Source organism: Protopterus annectens, chromosome 7.part0, assembly GCF_019279795.1.
Source record: "Protopterus annectens isolate FY-2018-M chromosome 7.part0, PAN1.0, whole genome shotgun sequence".
Taxonomy (NCBI): Eukaryota; Metazoa; Chordata; order Ceratodontiformes; family Protopteridae; genus Protopterus; species Protopterus annectens.
The window spans coordinates 191859337-191886768 of NC_056739.1; the positions used below are offsets into that span (position 1 = coordinate 191859337).

The 27432-nt window shown below is 44.4% G+C and overlaps 1 protein-coding gene across 3 annotated transcripts in view; it reads right to left on the reverse strand.

Annotated features, from left to right (window-relative positions):
• Nucleotides 1–7274: 7274 nt before the first annotated feature.
• Nucleotides 7275–27432, reverse strand: part of KLHL12 (kelch like family member 12) — a 681190-nt gene continuing 661032 nt past the window's right edge. For all 3 annotated transcript variants that reach the window (XM_044076678.1, XM_044076681.1, XM_044076679.1), the window contains exon 12: nucleotides 7275–8278. In XM_044076678.1, coding sequence (XP_043932613.1) covers nucleotides 8152–8278 — 127 coding nt within the window. In that variant the 3' untranslated portion in view covers nucleotides 7275–8151. The remainder of the gene's footprint in view (nucleotides 8279–27432) is intronic.

Genomic DNA, 27432 nt, shown 5'->3' on the forward strand with positions numbered 1-27432 from the left:
GAGCATCCAGTAATTTTGCTTTAACATGATCTGGCAAGGACTGCTCCTTAAGCCAAAGCATGCCTTCTAAGTATAGACCCAGTTACTACAGCCCTGCAAGATGCCTCTAGTGAATCAAAACCCCATTGCAAAGTATGTTTTCTAACTTGTTCAGCTGAATGCAGTAAATCCTGTAAATCCTTATTTTCAGCACAATCAGGAATCAACATTATTTTTTGTTTAAGCAATCTAATAATATGCTGCTGATACTTTAACATATGAAACTGGCAGTTTAAGGTCCGAATGGCCAAAGTTGCAGAAGTGTATACCTTCTTACCCCATCTATCCAGCGCCCTGGAGTCTCTATCAGAGGGGGTAGGATTTTTGGCAGTAGTAGCTTTAATGCCCTTGGGTCGCTGTGAAATGGCCTCAGGATCCGCAGTAGGATTTTTAAAAAGGAACTTGTGAGAGTCAGGGACCCTGTAATATCTATCAGGTTTTCTGGGAGCAGGAGGTAAAGAGTCAGGGGCCAAACTAGATTCCAAAAAGGCATCATCAACAATGTCTAGTACAGGAGGTATGGCTAAAGGCCTGTGCTGGGGCAGGAGTAAGATATCCCCAAGCCTCTTTTTAGAATCAAGAGAAATCCTGACTTTCCCAACGAAAATGCTCCCTGAGAGTATGCAAGGTTTCACCAAAAGAGAAATCCTTTAGGGGGAAGCAGAGGGAATAGAGTCCTCAGCATCAGAATCCTCATAGTGAGATAATGGTAAATTCTGGTCATCAGAGGAAACAGAAAATTCAGAATCCTGGTCAGAAGTATCATAAGCAAACTCAGTCCTAGGTCTCTTAGAGGGGGAAGGCTGGCTTCCCTTGATTAAAATAATAAAGTCTTCAGCCATTCTTATCATTTATTTTTTAGGAATAGAGGCCTGACCATGTGGTCTGGGCGTCGGTTTTCTACGCATGGTTCGAGTTTTAGGCCTTGAAGACGAAGAAGAAGGTTTAATACGCAAGTCAGTAGGCCTGAATACACCCTCAGAAGCCGGTGCCTGCACAGTGGCTCCGGACCCGTCCAAGGTAGAGACATCCGCAAGTTCCACAGTTGAAGCATCTCGTGGCATACCGGACTCCGAATGGGTCTCAGTAGAGGCCTGCAAATATGAAGTAGCGGGTATCAGGGGCTGCGCAAGCGCCTCACTGAGTACCGGCGAACTGGCGACTGGCTTAGGAGAAGTGTCGTCGGCAGCTTTGGACCTAGGCGGCCTGTCTCTGTCTTTATCTTTACATTTTTTTTGGAATGTCGGTGGTCGGATGGCTTACCGAAGACATATCAGGATAATTGAACAGAGCACCAAAATATTTAGAAGTGAAAATATACAGATGACGGATAGTTCGTGGTTTAAATAAGGCACAAAAACCGACAGCGAGGTACATCGTGGTCAGGGCCTAGGCAAGGAATACAGTACAAATGAAAATCAGGTATTTGCCTTCCACAAGTAATGCAATTATTTACTTTTACTGACATCGGTTTAGAGCAAGAAAAAGTTTCCCCAACAGGGTACTTTTTAGTTGAAGACTTCGGTTCTGAAACTCAAAAACGAAAATTTCAGGAGTCGGTCGACCGGCACTTGCGAACTGCTTCTGCTTTGGGCACCACATGGCAAGAAAGACTGATGTAATGGCGTCGGCTGCATGTTTTATACCCTTGACGACCTGACGTTATGGAAGAAGGGATAGCAACCGACGCAGGACCCAAGACATTGTTAATAAGGCCGAATGAGGGCTACTGCAAGCAGATAACCCCAAATGTGAAGACTGCGACAGTGAAACAAGAAGAACATCAATCCGTCGAGAGATGGAGACTTTGGAAATAGCCTTGCCTCTCCTGGTCTGGGAGAATGCCACAAAACGTTGGTCTCATTTTCAAAATTCTTCAGTCCTGTTCAGGTAAAAACTCAGTTGTCTATGCACATCTAGGCAGTGCAGCTTTGTTAGAATAGTTGGGTAAAAAGACTGGAAGCTGTATAGACTGGTTTAGGTTATTTTCCAAAGCCACCTTGGGAATAAAGGAAGAACTGGTTCTAAGGGAAACCCTATCCCTTAAGGAAAACCATAAAAGGAGATTTGATGCAGACAGCTTGCAACTCAGAAACTCTCTTGGCAGAAGTGATAGCTACCAGAACAGCTGTCTTCTAAGACAAGAACTTGATATCACATGTCGCAGCAGGTTCAAAAGGAGAAAGGGTCAAAGACTGCAACACCAAGGAAAGATCCCATGGAGGAGAAGGTTCTTTCAAGGGCAGCCAAAGTAAGAACACTCCCTTTAGAAAAGCTTTGGACAATCTGGAAGAAAACACAGGACTAACGTCCAGATGAAAGTTGGATATAGCTGCCAGCTAGAGCTTTATCGTAGAAAAACTTGCTCCTTGTTGAAAAAAGACAACAAAGGAAGGACAAGATGGCAGAAATGGCGGCTGAAAAGGGATCTAAATCCCTCTGAAGAGCCCAAAAGGAAAACCTCTTCCATTTGCTGAGGTAGACCCTCTTGGTAGCTGGCTTCTGGGAAGCCAAAATAATATCAATCACCAGGGAAGGCAACTATGTTTGGCTGAGGATCACCAGAACTGGAGAAACCAGGCTGTTAGTCTCAAGGACTTGAATTTGGGAGAGAGAAGCCCCACTGGGTGGGAGATGAGATCTGCATCCGGGTCCAATATCCACGGTGGATATTTCAGTTGAGACCAGAGAAGGGAGACCCACATCTGTCGAAGCCAATAGGGGGCAATGAGGTTGAGATGAGCCTTCAGGTGCTGGGCTATATGCAGAACTTTGGGAATGAAGGAGATTGGAGGATAGGCACAGAGGAGACCCGGAAGGCAATCGTGAATCACAGCATCCCTGGAGGACTCCCCCAGGGGGAGGATCAGGGCAAAAAAGGTGCTGCACTTGTGATTGACCCAAAAAGCAAAGAGGTTGCAGCACGGGGACCCCCATCTGCTGAAGATCTGATCTGCCACTGATTGATTCAAGGACCAGTTGTGAGGACTCAGGATGGTCCTGCTCAACTTGTCTGCCAGCACGTTGGACATGCCGGGGGTGTGTATTGCAAGGAGAAAGCGGCCTGAGGCCATCACCCATTCCCAAACTCTCATGGCTTCTCTGCACAGAGGGTATGATCATGTTCCCCCTTGCTTGTTGACATACCAGACCACAGCCATGTTGTCTGTCAGAATAGTTATCGCCCTGAGGGGGAGGAGATCTTGGAAGGCTTGCAACATTAATAGGACTGCTCTCATCTTGAGGACACTGATGTGTAACTTGGTCTCTGACGGGGACCACATGCCTTGGATCATCCTTCCCTGGAAATGCCCTCACCCCCACCCCAATAGGGAGGTGTCTGTGGTCACTGTGGCTTGGGGCAAGGGGAGGCAAAAGGGTCTGCCCAACAGAAGATCCTGGGTCTGGACCTACCAAGACAAATGATGTTTGCAGACTCCAGAGATCCGGATCATGGAAGACATGGGGGTGAAGACAAGGAGACCACTGAACTGCCAAGGGCCATTGGAGCACTCGCATGTGGAAGCTGGCAAGGGGAACCAATTAAATGGCTGCTGCCATCAACGCCAGGACCTGAAGAATGAGATGGGCAGATACTCAGTTCCGGTCCAAAATGGAGTGGACCTGCTGCTGGATCATAGCTATTCTGCTGTAGGAATGAGCTGCCAGGACTATAAATTCCAGTCTTTGACAAGGGAAGAGGTGTGACTTCGGAAAATTCACTGCAATGCCTAGGTCTTGGAAGAGATTCAGGGTGAAATCCCTTGCCTGAAGGAGAAGATGCTTTGTGGGAGTTGTAAGGAGCCAATCATCCAGGTATGGAAAGACTTGAAATCCTTGCAGCCACAGATGGACTGCAACCGCTGTCATACATCTGGTGAACACCCAGGGGGCTGAGGTGAGGCTGAAGAGCAGGGCCCTGAATTGATAGTGATTGGCTCCTAGTCGGAAGTGCAGGAATCTCTTGGAGTGTCTGTCTATTTTGATGTGATAGTATGCATCATTGAGATCTACGGAGTACATCCAGTCGTCCTTGCGCAGAAGCTGCAGAATGGACTGAATAGTGACCATTGGGAACTTTGACTTCTGGACTGACAAATTCAGTCGACTCTGATCCAGGATGGGACGCAGGTACCCCGTTCATTTTGGCACTAAAAAGAAGTGAGAGTAAGTTCTGGATCCTTGCTGTCCTGTTGGGTCCTGCTGGACCAACTTGTCCATAGAGGGGGACACCCAGGGGGTAGATGGTTCCGCCCTGAATGCCTTCAGGAACATGGACTCCTTGGAGGACGGGGTTGGGAAAGTCCAACTGCCCCGCTCTTTAAGGATTTCCAGGATGTCACTGAAGGACATTTCCTTGGGCCGAAGCCTGGGGGACCCGTCCCCTTCATCCAAGGTGTTATCTGTCAAAGACTCCTGAGGGGAGTCAAGGTGCCTCCTCTTGCATGACCTCTTCCAAGGAAGCTCCTCTGCTGAGGGCTCTGGGGAGGACTCGGAGGAGGGTACACCAAGGGAGGGTAACTCCCCTCTGAAGGTGATCTTGGGGTGGCTGACTCTGGACGAAAGACGAGGGCTCGCCACCCAACATGGAACCGGGTAATATAGGATTCACAGCTGAGGAGGAGGAAGCCGACCAACCTCTCTATCGCCTGAAAGGATGAGGGACTGGACAAAGTGCCTCCTCCCCCTCCCCACCAGCCGAGGCTGTGTGTGGCAGAAAGTGGGACCCAGGTCCAGTACCCAAACCCCCAGATATCGGTCTCGAGTTGTCCAGGGCCGAAGCCCCCAGGGGAAGAGAATGATCTGACAATTCCAGACCAGAACCCATCCCTCAGTGGTCCGGCTGGACATCTGGGGCACGAGGTAAGGCCGACCCTGAGGAAAAATGAGTCGACCCCACCAGGGACACAGGAGGTTTGGAAGTAGGGGTACTTCCTGATGCCAACTGACGCTCCTTGGCAGAGCTATGAACCTAGGAAACAAAGCTCTCTGGAGTTGGTCGGGGAGAGAGGCTCGTGGGTGAGGGACCCTTTGATGCATGGCTAGGGGATGGGAGCAGACCCAGTTCCATTTGGGCTTTGACGAAGCTCATCATCATTTGGGACCTAGAGGAAACACAGGAGTGTCCCGAGTGGGTGGAAAGCCTACGGTCCCTAGAAGAGGACCTGCTGGGCCTCTTCGGATCCGAGGACCTAGAATGAACCGGGGAATCTACAAGAACTATGGCCTCCGTTGGAGCCGATGGAGCCGTGTTTGCTGACCGAACCAACGGATCCAAGCTGGCCTGGAGCGGATCCATCAGATCCGCTGAAGCTGTCAAAGCAGACAGAGACCTAGTCCCCTCATTCAGATCCAAGACCCTGCCAGTCCTGGAAGAATCGGATTAGATTGTAGAGATCGAGGCTCCCGGAGTCGAAGTGCCCGGAGCCTGAGATTTGACTCAGGTCCAGGGTATTTGGATCCAAGAGCCTCGGTCGTTTAGAAGAATGGTCCGTAGAGGAAGAGTGCTTCCTCTTGGGATCTGGGGGCACCTTTGAGGGAGACCCTGAAACCAAGGGACCCGTGAAGCTAAGCCCTTAAGCAAAAGCTTACTCCTATGGTCTAGGAGAGCCCAGGGATTGAAACCTGCACAGATATCACAGTCAATCTCTAAATAGAGATTTCCTAGACAGTAGACACACTCCTCATGTAAGTCGGCGAGGGCCAGCTTTCGACCACATGAGGAACAGTGTGTAAAAAACACACACACACACACACCACAAAAGACAATGGTGGAGAGAGAGAAGGGGGAAAAGGCGGGAAGACACCTAATGCCAGCAACAAACTACAGAGAAGGGAGGGAACCTAGAATTAAACTTCACTACACTAAAACACTACCAACACTAAAATATGACAAAAAGAAAAAAAACAGGAGAAAAGTCTTAGGAAATTGAAAATACTTAATTAAATGCCTGAGCTCAAGAACCGACCGTTCACGACCTCAGCAAACGAGATCTGAGGATCATAGGTAGTAGGACGTAAAGACAGGGGAGGAGCTTGAGGTCAAGAGCTGTCACTCACTTTTGCCAGCTCGGATCCGAGGTCAGATCCGTGACCCATCCATGCTCAATAATGACACGGACAGCATCAGATCACGGTTTGCTTTATTTTCTATTAATGTATGTGTGCCTATGTCTTTGAAAATTGAATAAAGGTATTTAAAAAAGAAGGATGGCAATTTCAGAGTGGTACCTTGAACTGTAAGGCTGACTTTCATTTCACAGTGTGTTACTGGGGTTTGCCATAAGCACTCCACGTTATCTCTAGCAGCATCGAACACAAAGTACCATAGCAGTCATCATGATCTAGAATAGCCTGACTGGCTGCTCATAGAAAAAGCTACTCTGCAAATATTCACAGCTAGCATACGACACTTTATGAATGGCCAAGATGCAGTACTTGCAACTGTGGGAGAACCACTCTACTCTATGCAGTGAACTTTGGTTTCTTATTTGAAGTCCTTTGCAAAAATTTAGTACAAAGAAGTAAAGAAATAACTTACTACATATCTTTTTTTTTTTTTTTTTTTTTGCAGTCCGAGGTTCCATTACCTCAGCCTTTATTTGCCTACTATGCAACTTTGAGAAAGTCAATTAATTAATTAACTAGAAAGTGCTCAAAGAATGTGCTGGAAAAAAGGTCTGTGTGAATCAATGATCTATCTCAGTTAACAAATACAGAAAAATACATATCAAAGCATCCACCCCATCTTTTCATAACTGTCTTTCTCTCAGTGTCATCCCCTTCTCTTTGCATGAAGACACACACACTTCTGACATTAAGGAAGGCTGTAGTGCTGAAATGCAAAGAAAGAAGACAGCAACATGCATTGCTTGTGCTACAAGTAGAAGCTGGGTATCCTCTACAGCAAGTATTACAAAGGGTAGTGCAATATAAAAAAGAAGTTCCCTATGCTGCTGGTGGGAACAGCTTCCAGCCAGTGCCCCAGACACACATCAAAGTAACAAGAAGATATAATAAAAGTGTCCTGTCTAGAGGAAGTTAGTAAAACATGCCAGAACACACCAACTAAGTACCATATGTGGAATCAAGTAAGGAAGTTAGTAAAACATGCCAGAACACACCAACTAAGTACCATATGTGGAATCAAGTAACCAAAATAAGGATTACTGGTAACCACAGGAACCACATGGCCACCAAAAGTATAAGGACAAATGAATCAAGCACGCAAAGTATCCAAGCAAAAGTAAAATCTTTACTTCAAGTAACATTTAAGTATTGTTCTGTGGCGTACCAGTCAGAAATGTTGCTATTTCCACAAACTATATACATTTTTAAATACGCTTTGCTATGATGACTCACATTACTGCATGTTTCAACTATGAAACAATAAATGGTCTTAGAATAACCACAGCTTACTGCTGTATCTTCAGTCTACCCAGGACTACACAGTGCAGTTCATGCATAAATCCTTTACATTCTTACACGGGTAAAGCATAACTGGTTCAAAAGATTCAGGCACAGAAAATATACAATACTCAGTACAAACCAGTGTCACACAGTGATTTTCATAAAACACTTCACAAGACACTAGAAACTCAAAAAGAGTTATATACTCTTCAAAATCTAAAACATTTGTGTCCATTTTCAGATGTTCCATACTCTTCAGCACACTAGGCTGGCTTAAACGCAGAATATAATCCTGAGTTAGTTTCCTTCAATACTACGATCAGCTAGAATGGAGATCTGGCAGTTTCACTTCCTCAAACTATGCACACCACATCAGTGAACAAGTCCACTTTAAGATCAGCCACTTTGGTGGTAATGCAGTTCAGCTTCTAAAAAACCTGTCTGTCCTCCATTTCAGCAGGGACCTCAGCCACATGCTACAGTCATTCTGCAGAAATACCAACCTGGTTTTCAAGGAAATTTTTTTTTGTTTTCAAAATGTCTGTACAAACTGCTACAGCACAGTATGAGAGGTAATCTATATTGCACTTTTCAAAGGAAGTGACTGGAATTATACGATCTGTTACAGGCCAAATTCACAGATTTTGGCTTTTCTTGTTCAAGTTACTGACAATAATTCAGTTCTAGCAGTCTTTATATTTGTCATTTTTCCCGGAGGACACACACCCCAGCATCACAGCGCTGGGTTCCCATTGATGTTACCACTTCCCAACTATCAATAATGGGGTCATAGCATTCGATACTGCTCAGAAGGGAGTTACCATCGTACCTATAATGAGAAATCCAGAGATTACTCAAAACAAAAATACAATACAGTAATAATAACTGGTAAGTTTTAATTTGAAATGCCCCTTAACCCCAAGCAATGGTGCCCTAAACTGTTATGGATTTTTGAGGTTCACACTTACCAAGACAGGTGATGCAACATATTCAGTTCTTTGTTCTTCAACAGGTGCTTTATCCAATTCAGAGTCACAAAAGAGGTGCGGCATATCCCGGACCTCGAAACAGCACAAAGTAGGAAAACTAACAGTAGGAAAACTAATCTTGGATAGTATGCCGGTCTGTACACACACAGGCACACACATACACAGACACACACACACACACAGTCTTCCATGGAGAATTTGCAGGATCGCCAGTTAGTTTAGGACTGGTTCTTTGACACAATTCTGAGAACAGTAAATGTGACCCTAAGAAAGGTTATACAACTAGCAGGGGTGTGAGGGGTACCGCTCCTCCATCATGTGGTGCAGGGAAACCTGCTCCCCTGCAAAAATGTTATACAGGGAAACCTGCTCCCCTGCAAAAATGTTATAAAGGTCTTACCAGTGAATTTCACAATCCACTGTTGTGGCTGTAAAAGCCTTTTGTTTTTAGGATTCAAAGGAATAGGATTTGTGCTCGCAAATGGAAGCCCTTTGGGATGTGGGGAAAAAACAAGGCACTAGACAAAAACCCATGTGGACAAAGGGAGAAGAGGTAGATTTTATACAGAAGACACTCCAATCAAGAATGGAACTGCAGTATCAAATATTACTTGCTGTACAATTATTGTTTTGTTATTGTTTTTACCTTGCTTTACTGCAGTAGGACTACTATTATTTTATTTAAAGATTTTTCTTGGACTTAGATCTCAAGGGTCAGTCCTGGGTCCACTATTATTTAAGATATTTAACGAAATATTAAACATAATAACAATGCAATATGCAGGTGACTGAACATTGCCTTTCTCAGCAAACTGCACAGCTCAGCTTCAAACCCAAACAAAAACCTACTCCACCTTACTTTAGAAAAACAACCCATAGACTCCCAACTAATACTAAATGGAATAAATCATTCTTGCCCCTCCTTTTGGGCCTGCAGGATTGGTGGACTGACCCAGTGGCTCTTCTTTCTGTACCCAGCTGACCCATTCAATGTTCCATCGGGGTAACAGCCCTCCTGCACATTTATTCCCAGATGGAGATGAGAATAAAGTGTGAGGGGAGGGCCTGCCTTCAGATCCTGCAAGCTGTCCTACCACTAACCCTTGGCAGCCTGCAAGCTCCATTACAGCTGCCTTAGAAAGAGCATACTTTCTTCTGAAGCACAACTTCCTGACCAAGCGGCACACCAGTTGCAGCTCATGCACACTAAGGCTCTCATGTTGCACAGACATACTTGCATTCCTGCAGGTGTCACCACTGCAGTGAGCCAAGCTGCCTCCCTCCTCCAGAATGGGCAAGCTGGCATTGGCTGCCCACTCCTGTCCTCCCCCACTCAGCCCCTCCAACTACCATGCTACTAGTCAACCATAGGACATATGGGGTGCAGTCAGGGATTTATCCCTCTGTGTCATGTGGCTAGGCTGCCCCTCCTACATTTCAAGATGATCTTCAGAATGTAAAAATCATATCCACAAAATAACACCATTAACAAACGAGTAACTCATATAAAATTTCTTGGAGTCATTATAGACCAACATCTAAAATCTGAGCAGCACATCAATCATACAGCAGTAAAACACAACAAATGCTTGGTCCACTCTACAAGGCCAAACCCTATCTTACAGAACATGCTCTCCTAACCACAGTTTTAAACACTACTGCTACCTAGTCTACGTTATACATCCTCCATTCTAATTACTATCACAGCTACACAAGTGTATCATTATAAAACACACCACTACAATACACGATTACATTAAAAAAAAAAAAACATGTGCATCACAACTCAAAATGGCACATGCCATACTAAAATCATACAAATGCCCCAAAGCCGCAATATTAGTAGTTTAAATCAAAAACAGAATCCACTAAGGACACCTGTATCCTAAAATCAGAACTTAATTCGCACATTACGATCACACAATTACTTTAAAACTAACTATACTTTTTGTGCATCACCACAAAAATTGAACTTTCTTAAAAATGATTTCAGAAAAGAATCACGGCCTAATTCAAAAATTAAAAATGTATTCGCTCACTCATTCATTTCATCTACTTGTTGACCAGGGTCAGAAGTGTAGCAAGGGTGAGGCAAAGGGGGCAGCCACCTCAGGCGCAAGGTGATAAGAGGCATTAACATTAAGTGTAGTTCCTGCATTCCTCTTTCTGTTCTGGCATTTCTAAATGACGTACAGAAAATCAATTCAGTGCATCGTGTGCCATAAGCTTTAGCATAATGATCGTTACAAATGTAACAATTGGCTTATGTTCAACTCACTCATGCCTAAAATGCTGATTTTGTACATCCTTAATCGATACCTACAGCACCAGTCATTACACTATTCCTTTGCTGCATGTCTAGACCTCCACAGTGCACTCTTACAAGTGTACCTCATACTGTCTGGAAAGCATTTACACAAGCACAAATGCCGCCACTGAAACTTATTTATTTACTTAACATTTGTTTCCTGGGAAAGTCTGACTTGGAACAAAGCCAATTTTCAGTGGAGGCCCGGGGAGAAACATTCCAGACCCATGTCTTTGTACTGTGGGAGGAAACTCACTCGAACACAGGGAGGACATGCAGACTCCACACAGAAGGCACCACAGCCAAGAATCGAACTGGTGAACCTCTTGCTGTGAGGCGAAAATGCTACCGCTGCACCACTGCGCCATCCTGTCATCATCATTAGTTCATTTGTAAAACTAAAGTTGAAAAAGTAGTGTTGTCATAACATAAAAAAATCTTGTTTTATGGGCATGTACTACAGAGTACATAAAAACACATTCCGTACAGCCATGAAAAGTGGTCATGTGCATTCTCACTGCTCTCAGAATAGCCTCAGCACATCCTCTTAGATGACATCAATAGTCTGAGAACATACACTGTTTTATGTCTCTGCATTTCATTACTTGTTTTACAAGTTCACGAACTTGTACGTATTAGAATGCCTTATTTTGTTTACACAAACAGTTCTGACAACTAGACTGGTTTCTGTGACGTGACGTCATAAGTCCTGGTGCAGTAACCAACTGGGTTGTTAGCCATCTGTCATTCATGCAACAATTCCTGATCCTGATCCTATTTGTTAAGAAGGTTCCTTTCCTGCTCTATCCCTCAAAAAGTCGGCCGTCTCCTACACCTCCCTCTTAATTGGATGTAGGAGCAGCCCAGCTCAGCTTGGCAGGAATAGTTTCTTGGAAAACAAAGTGTTACGCTCACGGTAAGTATTTTGGTACCCAGTCTTAAGGAGTTGTAATGTTCACTGGTTTCCATCTTGAACTTCTGAAAAATTAGTGAGGTTTACTGCCAGTAATGCCAAATTTAGACATACATAAGTTTCGATGTAAACAACAACAAAAAAACAGTCCTGCCTGTATCTAATATCATAACCATACCTCTCAACATTTTAGAGCAAGAAATCTGGACAAAGACTAAAATAATGGGGGGGGACAAAGGCCCAAAAATAGGGACATATATTAAATATTGTTCTTATTAACTTAGAAAGTGGCTAGAGTAATACGGTGTGTTAGCATGCATTTTCTGAAGGATATGAAGTACGAAACTCAAATATGTCATTATTTACTGACTTCGATCTTCACTGATTTTCCAGAAAACCACAAATTTTACAAACAGCAGCCCAAAAATATGAGGAAAAAATCGGGACAGTTGAGAGGTATGATTAGAATCCCTTTTGTTTGTGTGGTGCTAACTTGCCTCATTTCATTGACTTACCAGAAAAAAAATTAAACTTTTTGTCTTACGAGGGGAGAAAGGGAGACCGCATAAAGCAGAATATTTGTGTATACATCTCAGTTTTGAGGTATGAGATTTGTTGTGGCTGCTCAAAACATGGCGAAATGGTCTGTGTTTCAACAGACCAATTGCATTATCATTTTTAAAAAGTAATATGTGGCACAACAAATTTTATACACTTCTTTTCACTCTTAAGTAGTTAAAGCAAGTTTTCACAAATGAATCTAAACTGCACATAATTAATTCAACTTATACACGCACATGTACTATTTTAGCTGTGTCCTTTTCATTGATCAACCAGATATTTTTGTCCATATTTCTGGCTTTCTGATTTGTGCTGGCAGTTAGAGTGTGGGGAATGGTGTGGTGAGAAGTGTTATTATTGTTTTTACAATTATGCTGGTAGCGATCAACCAGATATTTTGGGTAATAATTCTGGCTTTGAGATTTGTGTGGAGCAACTCTGGCTGAAATATTTTAATGTGTGGCAACTTATTTGTGCGGAATGTGGAGGTGAACAACTATTAACATATTTGGCTGGATGAAAGCAACTCACCTTGTCACTGTTCAGTTTAAACAGTCACTATCTAGCTTTGAAGGGCTAGTGTGCTTTTGTGAGAAGTAAGGTGGACTATTTAACTGGATACTTAACATGCAGAGGCAGAGTAGGTATAATTCCTGTGGCTTCTTCTGTGAAATGACTAGCTGCCTGCTGCTGAGTATTGTTTAAGATTTGCAGCACTAGCATGATTATGTGAAGCAATGTTGCAATACTGTAATGTGTGGCAACTGCTTGTTTGGGGCAAAGGTGAAATACATTACAGGGTCGTCTTCTTTATTACATTCAGATGAAAAAGTGGCTATAACTGCTTGGTGGAGGTTGTCTGGATAAAAGTAAATGACCCTGTAAGGGATAAATGCATCACAGAATACCTTAACCATCAGACGTTCTGGGAGATGGTGTCCTGCCCACACCAAGGCTGCATATATGAATTTGGATATGGGCTTAGTAATCAACTATACCCTGAATATTCTAAAACCTGTCCTTCTCATGGGTGTACACAGAAGGTAGGTGTAATTTTGTGTGTGGGGGGGTTGGGTGGGGAAGGGCTGATGACATCATTATTTCTTTAACATGTCTCCCAAATCTCAGAGGTCTTTTTATCTTGTGCTGGGCTAGGGACAGTGTGGTCATTATTTCTTTTAAGTTTCAGTAAGCTGGGACTTTATGAACAGGGCAATGGAAGCATTTGCATTTCCTGAAAAAAATTATAAGGTTGGTTAGGAGGATATATGAGGGATCGAAGGTGAAAATTAAAGTGGGTGGGGTCCTCTCTGATAATTTCTACTTGAGCAGAGGAAACAGGCATGGGTGTCCTCTTTCCCCTTTATTATTTGCATTACATTTAGAACCATTGGCAAAAAAATAACGGAATCAGAAGTTCAAAGATATAATTGGTATGGTAGTCAAGAAAAGCTGGCTTTATTTGCATATGATATTATTTTATACCTGACAAAAGCAGAAAAAGACATTACAGTGTTGTGGAACATATTGAGGCAGTTTCAGATCTTTTCAGGATACATAATTAATGAAGCTACAACAAAGGCAATAGCAGTAAATTATGTACCCACACATGAACTGGTTCAGGAATGCCCATACTTATTGAGACATGACAAAACGAAGTATTTAGGAGTATGGATTAAAAATGATGCTCCACACCAGTGGTCACCCTATCACTGGTCAGATCAGACCATAAGCTAATCACCCTTGACATCCACATCCCAACCCCACCCTCCTTTAAGGAAACCTCCGTAAAAAAACTTCTCCAAAGCCAACTTCATGCTTCTCAAGTCAGAAGTAACAAACTTTATGACACCCATGCAGATGGGAAAGTACAGTTTTGTACCTACCATAAATGTAGATGTCCGAACTGGATAGCATCTGCAGTCATAACAACTGGGTTGTCCTGTCGTCAGGCAGCCCTTCAGTCGGCCGGATTCCAAAGTCCGGGTCCGGCTTCGGCTGATGTCGCACTCCACCCGACGTCATCTCTGTTGGTCTTCGGGTATAAAAGCATCAGCCGACGCCATTTTCCTCAGTGTTTCTTGCCCCAGATGCCAGTAGCCCTCTTGCAAGCTAAAATTTGGATAGATGCCAATGTTTCCAAATAGATAGAGGTAAACACAACAATAAGCATGTATGTACATATATACAAACAAATACACCATAAAAGACTCCCCAACAGCTAGCTATTAGGAGGGTAAACACCCTAGGAGTACCACAGAGGGAAGGAGGGAGGGTAATCCTGACTGCAGATGCTATCCAGTTCGGACATCTACATTTATGGTAGGTACAAAACTGTACTATGTCCTTCATGGATGCATCTGCAGTCATAACAACTGGGTAGAATACCATAGCCAACTAGGGAGGAGGATAAAAGTAGATTATGGTGTGTTTAGGATCCCTTGCAGTACAGCAGTGGCAAACCCTGCTCGGGATCTGGAATATAGAGGCAAATTATAATGCTTGGCAAATGTATGCACGGAGGTCCAAGTAGCCGCCTCAATAATGTCTTTGGTTGCCACTCCTCGTAAGAAGGCTGTGGTAGTGGCTGTTGCCCTTGTAGAATGAGGTCTTATGTTCTGTGGAATTGGTTTTCCATGGAAGGAGTAACAGAATCGTATGCAATTTCCTATCCATTTGGAGATTGTCTGTTTGGAAATAGCTTTTCCTTCCCTTCCTGTTGCATAGGCTACAAAAGTTGGTCAGTCTTTCTGCTATTTTTTGTTCTGTCCAAGTAGTAGCGTAGCTGTCTATGTACATCCAAGGTATGCAGTATTCTTTCCCTCTGTTTTGTGGGTTGGGAAAGAAGGTAGGTAGGTGGATTGCCTGGTTTAAAGACACTCTGGATACCACCTTGGGCATAAATGTAGGATTAGTCCTCATGGACACTCTATCTTGGTGGAAGATTAGGAAGGGTTGCACTGCCATTAAGGCCTGTAGTTCTGAAACCCTCCTTGCTGAAGTAATTGCCAGTAGGAAAGCAGTTTTCCATGACAGGTGTTGTAGGTCTGCTGTTGCTGCTGGTTCAAAGGGTGATAGTGTCAACTTTTCTAGCACAAAGTTTAAATCCCAAGCTGGTAATGGTGGTTTCCTTGGAGGTTTTACATTCTTGATTCCTCTGAGGAACTGCCTGAGCAAAGGGTGCGAAAAACAGGTGGATCAAAGCTGTATTCTGCTGAAATAGCTGATGCATGTATCTTGATGGAGGAGTAGGACAGGCCTGAATGAAGAAGTTCGCCAGATACTCCAGAATGTTAGGCATATCTATGTTTGACACATCTTTTCCTCTTTCCGTACTCCAAATGACAAACCTTTTCCATTTTCCAGCATAGTTCCTTCTTGTTGAAGGTCTGCGTGCTTCAAGAATAATGTCTTTAACTCTTTGGGAAAGTTCTGGATTAGCTGCTGCTATGTGATGTTCCATGCAGTCAGTTGCAACGTTTTAGGTTTGGATGTATGATGCTGTAGTTGTTCTGAGTTAACATCAAAGGCATCAGGGTATTGGCCACATATTGTTCGAGACATGCTCCTCAGTAGTGGGTACCAGTGTTGTCTTGGCCAGTTTGGAGCTATCAGGATTATCCTTGGACGTTCTTCCTTGATTTTTAGTAGTACCTTGTGTATCAAAGGAAGAGGTGGGAATGCATATGCTGTTAGGCCTTTCCAGTTGAAGGACAGCGAATCCACTTTCCATTCTAGTGGGTGGAATGTCCTTGTGCAGAATTTTTGAGCTGGTGATTGAGAGGTGATGCGAATAGGTCTATCTGTGGCATTCCCCATTTCTTTGAGATGGTCTTGAAGATGTCCGGTGCAGCTTCCATTCGTGGGCATCCGAAGTGTTTCTGCTTAATATGTCTGCTAGAGTATTGTGTTTCCCGGGTACAAATATTGCCTGTAACTGCATGTTGTAGCTGAGTGCCAGGGTCCACAGCTCCAAGGTCATTCTGCATAGGGGTATGAATGAGTGCCTCCCTGTTTGTTGATGTACCACATGACTGTGGTGTTGTCTGTCCTTATCATCAACTGGCCCTCTTTGAGAAATGGTTTGAACTTTTGGATTGCCAGTTTTACTGCCAGCATTTCTTTTAGGTTGATGTGCAGGTGAAGTTGATCCTGTGTCCACAATCCTTGCACGCATTTGTCCAGCATGTGGGCCCCCATCCTAGGTCTGAAGCGTCTGTTGTGATGGTCTGGCTTGCTTGACATCTGCGAAAGGGTAGGCCTGGGTTTGACTGGCATGCCTGAGCCCACCATAGGAACTCCTGTTTTAAGCATGGAATTAGTGGGATTTCTGTTTCTAGACTGTGTCTGTGTTGGGACCATAAATTCTTTAGGTACCACTGTAGTTTTCTCATATGTAGTCTGGCAAATGGAACCAAGATTATGCATGATGCCATGAAGCCCAAGGCCTGCAGTACTTTTCTTGCTGTTAACTTGTTCAGTTTTGTTAGTGCCAAGAAGTAAAGAGGAAGTTCTTTTTGTTGTTCTGTAGTCAGGAATGCCATTTGTTTTACTGTGTCCAATTCAGCCCAAGAATGTCCTTGTTTGGGATGGTATTAGCCTTGACTTTTGTAAATTGACTGTGTATCCCAGTGCTTGTAGCAAGTAAATGACCCTTTGTAAATCTGTTGTCAGCTTGCTTTTGTTGTCCCCTTGTAGCAGGCAGTCGTCCAGGTATGGGTAAATTTGAATTCCTGTAGTCTGCAATGGGCGATTACTGATGCCAGGCATTTTGTGAATACTCTGGGCAGTAGATAAGCCAAAGGGCAATGCTGAGAATTGATAGTGCTCTGATCCTGCAAGAAATCTGAGGTATCTTCTGCAGATTGGTCGAATGGGGACGTGCAGGTATGCCTCCTTGAGATCTAGAGTTACCAGCCAAGACTCCTTGCCCAGCATGGGAAGAAGTTGCTGTAGGGTCAGCATTTTGAATTTTGGGACAATGATGTATGTATTTAAGGTGGACAGGTCGAGAATTGGTCTCCAACTTTTTGCCTTTCTTGGAACTAGGAATAGTCTGGAATAGAACCCCTTTCCTTGCTCTGCTGTTGGCACTCTTTCCACAGCTCTCATGTTTGCTAACTCCATTATCTGGCGTAGAGCCTCTGTTTTTGATTTGGAGGTAGATTTGGCATTCCTCTTTTGACTGGTAAAGTGTGGAAGTGAAACCGGTAACCTTGATCTATGGTTTGTAAAATCCACTTGTCTTTTGTTATGTAGTGCCAGTTCTTTGAAAATAAGGTTAACTTTCCGCCTAGAGGAGCTGCTATTTGTTCCCTGGTAGGCGGATTTAGGGTTAAGTCACTGTGGTTGTGCTGATGTAGTGGCAGTGGCTGTGTCTGTGCCTCTGTTGTTACCTTGCCACTGTCGTCCTCTGTAGGCACCTCCTCTGGATTGGTTTCTGCCTCTGGAGCGTCTATTCCTGCCCCTTTGAAATTTTGTGGAGTCAGGAAAGGACCAATTTTGGCAGGCCAGTTCCTGCTAAACCTTGGGGTTGAACCTGCAAGAAATCTTTAACAGTTTGAACAGATTTTGCCTTTTCTTCCATTTTCTTCATAACCTGCTGGGCAGGTGTACCAAACAAACTTGTCTTGTCCATAAGAGCATCTAGCAACTTAGCTTTAACATGATCCGGTAAAGCTTGTTCCTTTAGCCATGCATGCCTTCTTATCACTGTGCCTGTCATGGCTGATCTAAATGAAGCCTCCAGTGCATCATAGCCACATTTTAAGGAATGGTTGCTAACCTGTTGTATGTTATTTACCATCTCTAATACATATTTCTTATCAAGAGATTCATCAGTGGTTAGTTTTTAGTTAACTGATCAAGCATAAACTCTTGGTATTGTATCATGTGAAACTGACAGTTTAAAGCTCTAGCTGAGAGAGTAGCTGAAGTGTAGACCTTTTACCCCATCTGTCTAATGACCTTGCTTCCCTTTCAGAAGGAATAGGGTTTTAGCTATGGTCGCGCTACTGCCTTGGGACCCTGGGATATAGTTTCTGGGTCTGCAAGTGGGGCCTTGTAAAGGTGGTGATGAGTATCTGGCACCCTGTAAAATCTGTCTGGTTTGGCAGGGGCTGGGGTAAAGAATCTGGAGCGGAGCAAACATCATTGAAAGCATCATCCACCACAGAGAGAACAGGAGGTATAGCTAAGGGCCTGTGCTGTGGGAGGTGCAGAAAGGTCCTAAGTCTTTTCTGGAGTCTGAAAAATCCTGTTGCTGCCATTGGAACTGTTCTCGCATGGCATGCAAGGTTTCCCCAAAGGAGAATTCTTCTGGTGGGGAAGCAGCTGGAATGGATTCTTCAGCATCAGAATCTTCAAAATTGGAGAAGGAGCCTCTGGCTGGTCAGTTATGTCTGATTCATCAGCAGAATCATCAGAGGACACTGGCTCAGGGGCTCTGCCCTAGGTCTCTTATCTGGGGCTGAGAGGCCCTGTCTGGGTGAGATTGAGATCCTCTAATTAAAGAAATTAAATCTTCTGCCAAAGTAAGCATTTGAGAAATAGAAGAGGGCCTGGATGTGGGGGGTTTAACAGGCACTGTTTTAGTAGTCTTGGCTGCTTTAGCCCTGGCGAAGGCCTTAATGGACATGGCTGCTGGAGGCCTAGCAGCACCACGTGCTGGGGTAGAGACATCCAAGGGGATGGTGTCTGATAAGTCAACCACCGTAGTGGGTAAAATTTCTGAGGTCGATTCAAGAGTTGTAGCAGGGGCCTCAGTTGTAGGAATAGGTTCAGCTGTACTTTGATCAGTTTTCTCGGTTTCGGCCGAAACCGAGACACTCGCGGTTTGCTTAACCATGGTTTCGGCCGAAACCGCGGACCGCGAGTGTCGGTCTTTATCTTTGCGTTTTTGGGTACATTGGCTAGTGGGAGGATCCGGCGGCATAATGTACGCAAAATCAGCACCCAAAAACTGTTCTGCCAACTCGCGACCGGCGCTAAGCGTTCGTCGGTTGAAAGAAGCACAGGCGAACAGGCTGCTACGTCGTGGGCTGGGCCTAAACAAGGCAGACAGTAAGAGTGGAAATCTTTATGAGGTATTTGTTTCCCACAGGTTAAACAATTGTTAACTTTTTCTGACATCGGCTGAGGCAAGAAAGAGTCCCCAACGGGTACTTAGCTTTAGAAGTCTTGAAGTAGTATTCGGCAGAAGTAATCTCTGGATCCGACCGCCCGGCACTTGCGAACAGCTTCTGCTTCGGGCGCCACGCGGCAAGAAAGACTGAGGAAAATGGCGTCGGCTGATGCTTTTATACCCGAAGACCAACAGAGATGACGTCGGGTGGAGTGCGACATCAGCCGAAGCCGGACCCGGACTTTGGAATCCGGCCGACTGAAGGGCTGCCTGACGACAGGACAACCCAGTTGTTATGACTGCAGATGCATCCATGAAGGACATCTGGAAGTTCAACTGCTGAATCCTACACTAAGGTGCTGTACGAGCACATTCACTCGTGCATAGACCGAGACATCCCAAATAGAACCAAGACGCACACTGTCCTCTTAAAAAAAAAAAAAAAAAAAGGGAAGCCAATCTGGTGGTCCCCTGCCATAAACAAGCTGTACAACAGAAGGAAGAAACTGTTTCAGAAAAGAGGAAGAACAGAGGATTCAAAAAACTCCCTCACCAGCCTCAGTAGAAAGCTGAGGTCCCTCATAAAATCTTCTAAAGCTAGTTACAAAAACAAAATTGCCAAAGATTCCAAAGCAACCACAAGGCATTCTATAGCTATGTCAAGAATCTATATAGCAATACTCAGATCTGCTCTGAGCTACAGCAGAAAGGCACTAGGTATACTGATCCCAAGGATATTGTCAAGATCCTGGCAGATAGATTCAGTGCCAACTTCACCCCCCCCTCACCCCCTAAAAAGCCCATCTCAATACAGAAAGAATGCCAAATTTCAGTGATCACGGCCACTCAGGTAAAAAATGCACTCTCCAAAGCCAAGAATACAGCATCCATGACACGAAATGACATCCCGGTCTGTGTACTGCATGAACTACAAAATGAACTGGCACCTCACCTATGTGTCATGTTTAATCATAGCCTCACCTCAGGCTTCGTGCCCACAGAGTGGCGCACAGCTACAGTCATTCCACTTCACAAGGGGGGATCCACTTTGGATCCCGGGAACTACCGTCCCATCAGTCTGACGAGCCTGGTCTGCAAGGTCATGGAATGTGTTATCATGGAACTTATAAACAAAGACGCTGCAAACCTTTAAACACTGGACCCCACCCAGTTTGGGTTCGTGAAGGGCCGATCTTGCCTCCTGAACCTGACTGACTTCTTCGAATCAGTCTCCAGAGCCATGGATGAGGGTAAGGTGGTTCACACAGCCTACTTGGACCTTGCCAAAGTTTTCAACACTGTCCCCCACTCTGGAATCATAGATAAACTTACTAAGCTGGGCATTAATCCCTACATCACTCGATGGGTTGCAAACTGACTTACTGACAGAACACACAATGTAAAAGTAGCCGACTCCAAATCCAGCTCCAGACAAGTGACAAGTGGTGTATCGCAGGGTTCTGTCATGGGTCTACTCTTGTTTGGCATCTAATTCTCTGAAGTACAGGCCAACACTAAGAGACTCTGGCTTACAAAGTTCGCAGATGACTGTATGCTGGGAGCCATTACTGAATCCCCAAATGATGTGGATATACTACAAAAGGGCCTTACCAAAACAGATACCTGGTGCCAGAGCCATGGGCTCAAGCTAAATGCCAAAAAATGTACAGTTGTCCCATTTGGGAAAAAAACACATACCTGTGAACTACCACATAGGTGGCAGTACACTAAACACCAAAAGTGTGATAAGAGAGCTAGGGACACAGGTGGACACTGGTTCTCACCTTTGATAACTACATAGCTACAACAGTTAGAAAATCCTTCTACGTGGCACACCTCATCATTAAGGGCTTTTCATCCAGAAAAAAAGAGGTCATTGTCCCGCTGTACTCAGCCTTCATTAGACCCATTATAGAATACAATGCCCCATTTGGTATGTACTTCACAAGACATCTACAACTAGAAAGGCTGCAGCAATACCTCACAAAAGAATCACAGGCCTATTATGCTGACCGTCTAAAGAAACTCCAGCTATACTTTGTCGCATATCGCCCAGAGGCAATCTCTGCCTAACATACAAGGCCATGTCAAACCCAGAGTTGTTGGACATGCTACACTTAACGAAATCCCAATCCCTCCAAGCCACACGCTCCAGGGATCTTAACCTTGTCATCACAACATCCTGACCCAGAGACGCCCCATACTCTGGAATAGGCTGCTCATACATGTCAGACAGAGTGCCTCAATGGCTGTCTTCAACAGGAACCTTGACGATTGGATGGGAGAAAGGAATTCACCCCAGGGACGACATCAGTAGCCCTGCTAGACAGGGGTTCAGGAAAGTAAATATATATGTGGGAAGCAACAGCCAGGGAATCGTTATGGCTAGGCTTGTATAGGCCCTAGGGCCGATAGCCTAGTATCTACCTATGAACCTATGATTCTAGTGTGGCAGCTAAGGATATCTGAGAAGAAACTAAACAAAAGATAATAGAAAACAGAAGCTTTGTTGTATGGATATGGATAGTAAGATACAAGCAGTTAAAATGTTTTTAGTCCCTCTAGTCTTACACACAGGTCAGGCATATTTTTATCAACCAGAGGAGAAGTTATGGGCAGTAATTAATAAATAGCTGAAGGACTTTATCTGGGACAGGGAGACGGAAAGAGTCAAGTGGGATAAGATGATTTTTCTAATAGAATAGAGCAGATTGGGATTACCCAATTTGAAGGGGTATTTCAGAGCTACACGGTTAAGACTCCTACACACAGAACAAGTAGAAAATTACAATTCAAAGTGGAAAGGGATAGTGATGAAATGGGTGGAAGCTCAAGAAACAAGGAGAGACAGGGATTTTGGATGCAGGCCTTTAGGGAGAAAGTACAGTTGTGTGCACTTACCATAAATGTAGATGTTCGAGTGTATTCACTACTGTTGCAGTCATCACATTTGGGTTATCTGCTTGCAGTAGCCCTTAGTCGGCTGGATTAATAAAGTCTTGGGTCCTGCGTCGGTTGCTGTCCCTTCTTCGGTGACGTCAGTTCGTCAGGGGTATAAAACATGTAGCCAACGCCATTACATCAGTTTTCTTGCCACAGATGTCAGGTGCCCCCCTAATGGGAAGCAATTAAACCTATAAATAAACAAGGATATACCTCCAACAAAAAAGCAAATACACCAAAAAGCTTTTTGAGCACAGTAAAGGAGAGTAGAGGTATAGCCAAAAGAAGTAAGGGGACTGGAGGGAGGGTAATCAGGACTGCAACAGTGAATACACTCGAACATCTACATTTATGGTAAGTGTACACAGCTGTACTATGTTATTTGTGTTTCACCGTTGCAGTCATCCCATTTGGGTAGATTCCCAAAGCTAAGGATGGGAGGAGGAATTAAAATAGCATTAGGACCAGCTATAAGGCCCTGCAAGACTGCAGTGGCAAAGCCAGCTCTGGATTTAGAGAAAATTGGCAGATGGTAATGCTTGGTGAAAGTATGTACAGAACTCCAGGTAGCAGCTTCTAGGTGTCCCTGGTAGGGATGCCTCTGAGAAAGGCTGTAGAGGTAGATGCTGCCCTGGTTGAGTGGGGTCTGATGCCCTGTGGGATAGCTTTTCCATGGTGCTTGTAGCAGAAATTAATGCAATGCCCTATCCATTTGGAAATGGTTTGCTTTGAAATAGCCTTCCCCTCTGCCCCTGCAGCAAATTCCACCAGCAGTTGTTCAAATTTCCTTTGAGGTTTAGTCCTGTCCAAGTAGAATCTAAGTTGTTTGTGCATATCTAAGCACATCTAAGGAGTGCAGTATCCGTTCCCCTTTGTTCTGTGGATCAGGAAAGAAGGTTGGCAAATGAATGGACTGATTAAGGGCCACACTGGATACCACCTTGGGCATGAAGGAGGGATTGGTCCTGAGGGACACCCTGTCCGCATTAAAGATGATGAAAGGCTCCACTGCCATAAGGGCCTGTAATTCAGATACCCTTCTTGCTGAAGTGATTGCTAAAAGGAAAGCTGTTTTCCAAGAAAGGAATTTTAAGTCTGCAGTAGCAGCTGGCTCGAAAGGAGGAAGAGTGAGTTTCTGCAATACAAAGTTAAGTTCCCAGGCTGGAGTTGGAGCTCTCCTGGGTGGTCGTAAATTTTTGGCCCCTCTGAGGAACTGCTTGAGCAGTGGATGAGAGAAGAGGGGAGGTTCTGTGTTATAATGAGCTGAGATAGCTGAGGCGTGGATTTTGATGGAGGAGAAAGACAGGCCCTTGTGAAGCATCTCAGTTAAGTATTGTAAAACCTGAGGTAAATTGGGCACTGCTGTGCTCATCCCTTGAGACTGGTTCCAGGCACAGAATCTTTTCCATTTTTCAGCATAAGATTTTCTAGTACTAGGCCTCCTTGCCTCTAAAATGATATCCATCACTGGTTTCTGCCTGAAGGAGAGATTAGGTAATTAGCCAGGCTGCTAGGTTCAGTGTGTGAAGCTGAGGATGCAGAATCTGGTTCTCCTGCTAAGACAATAGGGTAGAAGTCTGAGGCAGGTGCCATGGGGCCAACAGTGACACACTGCGCAAGACAGGGTACCAGTGTTGGCGTGGCCAGTCTGGTGCAATCAAAATTGTCCTTAGTAGTACTTTGGAGAGCAGAGGCAGAGGAGGAAAGGCATAAACTGATCGTTTTTTTCCAGCTGAAGGACAGAGCATCCACTTTCCAAGCTTGTTTGTGAGGAGCCCTTGTGCAAAATTTGTCCAATTGATAGTTCTGGGGGAGGCAAACAGGTCTATATTTGGGCTCCCCCATCTGCTTGTAAACATGTTGAAAATCCTTGGTTCCAGTTTCCACTTGTGTGGGTCCATGAGGTTTCTGCTTAGTTCGTCTGCCAGTGTGTTTAGTTTTCCTGGCAGGAATTGAGCTTGTAGATGCAATTGGCAGCACAGGGCTGTGTTCCACAATGCCATGGCTAGTCTGCAGGGGGGGTAAGAACGTGTACCCCCCTGCTTGTTTATGTACCACATAACAGTGGTGTTGTCAGTCTTTACCATTAATTGTCCTGGAAGAATGTGGTCATTGAAGGCTGTCAGAGCATTCTGTACATCTAACATTTCTTTTTGATTATATGCAGGTGCATTTGACTCGAGTTCCATTTGCCCTGAATGCACTTCCCTGCCAGGTGAGCCCCCCATGCATAGTCTGATGCATCTGTTATTAGGGTTTGGGTGGCCGGGGGTAGTGTGAATGGCAGTCTCTTGTTTTGGTGGCAGGCCTCTGCCCACCAAAGGAACTCCAGGCATAGGCAAGGTATGATAGGAATCATTGCTTCTAGATCCTGAGAATGTTGACACTATAGGCTTTTTAGATATCACTGTAGTTTCCTCATATGCAGTCTTGCATATGGAATTGGAAGAATGCAGGAAGCCATAAACCCTAATGCTTGTAGTATTTTCCTTGCAGATAGCAGGGTTTTTGTGGCCACTTGTTTGAAGTAGGTTGTCAAATGAATTTGTTTCTCGAGTGAGGAAAGCCATCTGGGAAGTTGTATTCAAGCTTGCTCCCAGGAATATAATTTGTTGACAGGTTACCAGGTGTGATTTATTTTCATTTATGGCATACCCCAGACAAGGTAGCACCATTTGTACAAAGGCCAGATGATTCAAAAGTATGTCCTGGCTTTCTGCCTGAATTAGACAATCGTCCAGGTATGGGTATATTTGAATATTTCTTGCCTGCAAAATGCAATGACTGGAGCTAGGCACTTTGTGAATACCCTGGGCACAGTAGATAAGCCAAAGGGCAGTGCAGAGAACTGAGAGTGCGTGTAGCCTGCTTTGAAGCGTAAGTATCTTCTGCAAGATTCCCTGACTGGGATGTGCAGGTATGCTTCCTTTAAATCTAGTGTTGCCAACCAGGTGTATTTGCCTAACATAGGGAGCAACTGGTGAAGAGTCAGCATCTTGAATTTTGGAATCACCAAAAAGGTGTTTAGAGTAGACGGGTCCAGGATAGGACGCCATGAATTGTACTTTCTGAGTACCAGGAAAAGTCTCGAGTAGAAACCTTGTCCCTTTTGGTACCAATTGAATAGCCCCCATGCTTAAGAGAGAAAGTACTTGCTTTTGGGCCTCTGCCCACTTATTTTGGGGTAGATCTGGCCTGGCCACCCGCTTAGTGTTGGTAATGTGTGGAAGTGAAATCTGTATCTCTGGGACACTATATTTAAAATCTATTTGTCCTGGATAAAGAGTTCCCAGTTCTTTGCATGTAGGACAATCTTTCCGCCCTAAAGGGGCAGTCAGTTGAGAAGTGCTTGGAAGTTTTAAAAAAAAGTCACTGAGACAGTTTACCATAGGGGGGAGTTTTATTACTCCCAGATTTGGAAGTGGAGGCCCCCCACTGCTTAGTCCTGTGCGTGGCCTGGGACTGAAGCCTGGGAGCTCTGCTGGATCTGGGTTTGGACTGAGAAGGTCTGGAAGAGGCAAGAAAGGACCAATTCTTGGAAGGCCAATGCCTACTAAACCTTGGAGGTTGTACTTGTAAAAAATCTTTAACAGTTTGCGTAGATTTAGCTTTTTCCTCCATCTTTTTAAGAAATTATTCTGCCTTGTTGCCAAACAGGCGGTCCTGATTTAAGGGAGCATCCAGTAATTTCACTTTAACATAATCTGGCAATAACTGCTCCTTAAGTCAAGCATGCCTTCTAAGTACAGACCCAGTTACAGCAGCCCTGCAGGATGCCTATAATGAATCAAAACCACATTGCAACGTATGTTTACCAACTTTTTCTGCAGAATGCATTAAAACCTGTAAATCCTTATTTTCAGCACAGTCAGGAATCAACATCATTTTCTTTTTAAGCAATCCATTAATATGAAACTGGCAATTCAAGGCCCTAATGGCCAAAGTTGCAGAAGTGTTTAACTTCTTACCCCATCTATCCAGCGCCCTGGAGTCTCTATCAGAGGGGGTCAGATTTTTGGCAGTAGAAGCTTTAATGCCCTTGGGTCCCTGTGAAATGGTTTCAGGATCTGCAGTAGGATTTTTGAAAAGGAACTTGTGAGAGTCAGGAACCCTGTAAAATCTATCAGGTTTTCTGGGAGCAGGAGGTAAAGAGTCAGAGGCCATGCTAGATTCTGAAAAGGCATCATCAACAGTGTCCCGTACAGGAGGTATAGTTAAAGGCCTGTGCTGGGGCAGGAGTAAGAAATCCCTAAGCCTCTTTTTAGAATCAGAGAAATCCTGACTTTCCCAACGAAAATTCTCCCTGACAGTATGTAAGGGTTCACCAAAACAGAAATCCTCTGGAGGGGAAGCAGAGGGAATACAGTCCTCTGTATCAGAATCCTCATAGGTAGATAAGGGTAAATCCTGGTCATCAGAGGAAACAGAAATTTCAGAATCCTGATCAGAAGTATCATACGCAAACTCAGTCCTAGGTCTCTTAGAGGGGGAAGGTTGGCTTCCCCTGATTAAAGTAATAAGGTCTTCAGTCATTCTTATCATTTGTTTTTTAGGCATACAAGCCTGACCATGTGGTCTGAGCGTCAGTTTTCTAGGCATGGTTTGAGTTTTAGGCCTTGAAGAAGAAGATGGCGTCGGTTTAATATGCAAGTCAGTATGCCTGAATACACCCTCAGAAGCCGGTGCCTGCACAGCAGCTCCGGACCCATCCAAGGTAGAGACATCCAGAAGTTCCACATTTGAAGCATCTTGCGGCATACCGGACTCCGAATGGGTCTCAGGAGAGGCCTGTGAATCTGAAGTAGTGGGTATCAAGGGCTGCGAAAGCGCCTCCCTGAGTACCAGTGCCTTGGTGGCCTGTCTCTGTCTTTATCTTTGCGTTTTTTCGGAATGTCGGTAGTGAGATGGCTTACCGAAGACATATCGGGATGAGATAATTAAACCGAGCACCAAAATATTTAGAAGAGAAAAAATGTACCGACGACAGATAGTTTGTGGTTTAAATAAGGCACAAAACTGACAGTGAGGTATGCTGAGGTCAGGGCCTAGGCAAGGAATACAGTACGAATGAAAATCTTTATGAGGTATTTGCTTTCCACAAGAAATACAATTATTTACTTTTACTGACGTCGGTTTAGAGCAAGAA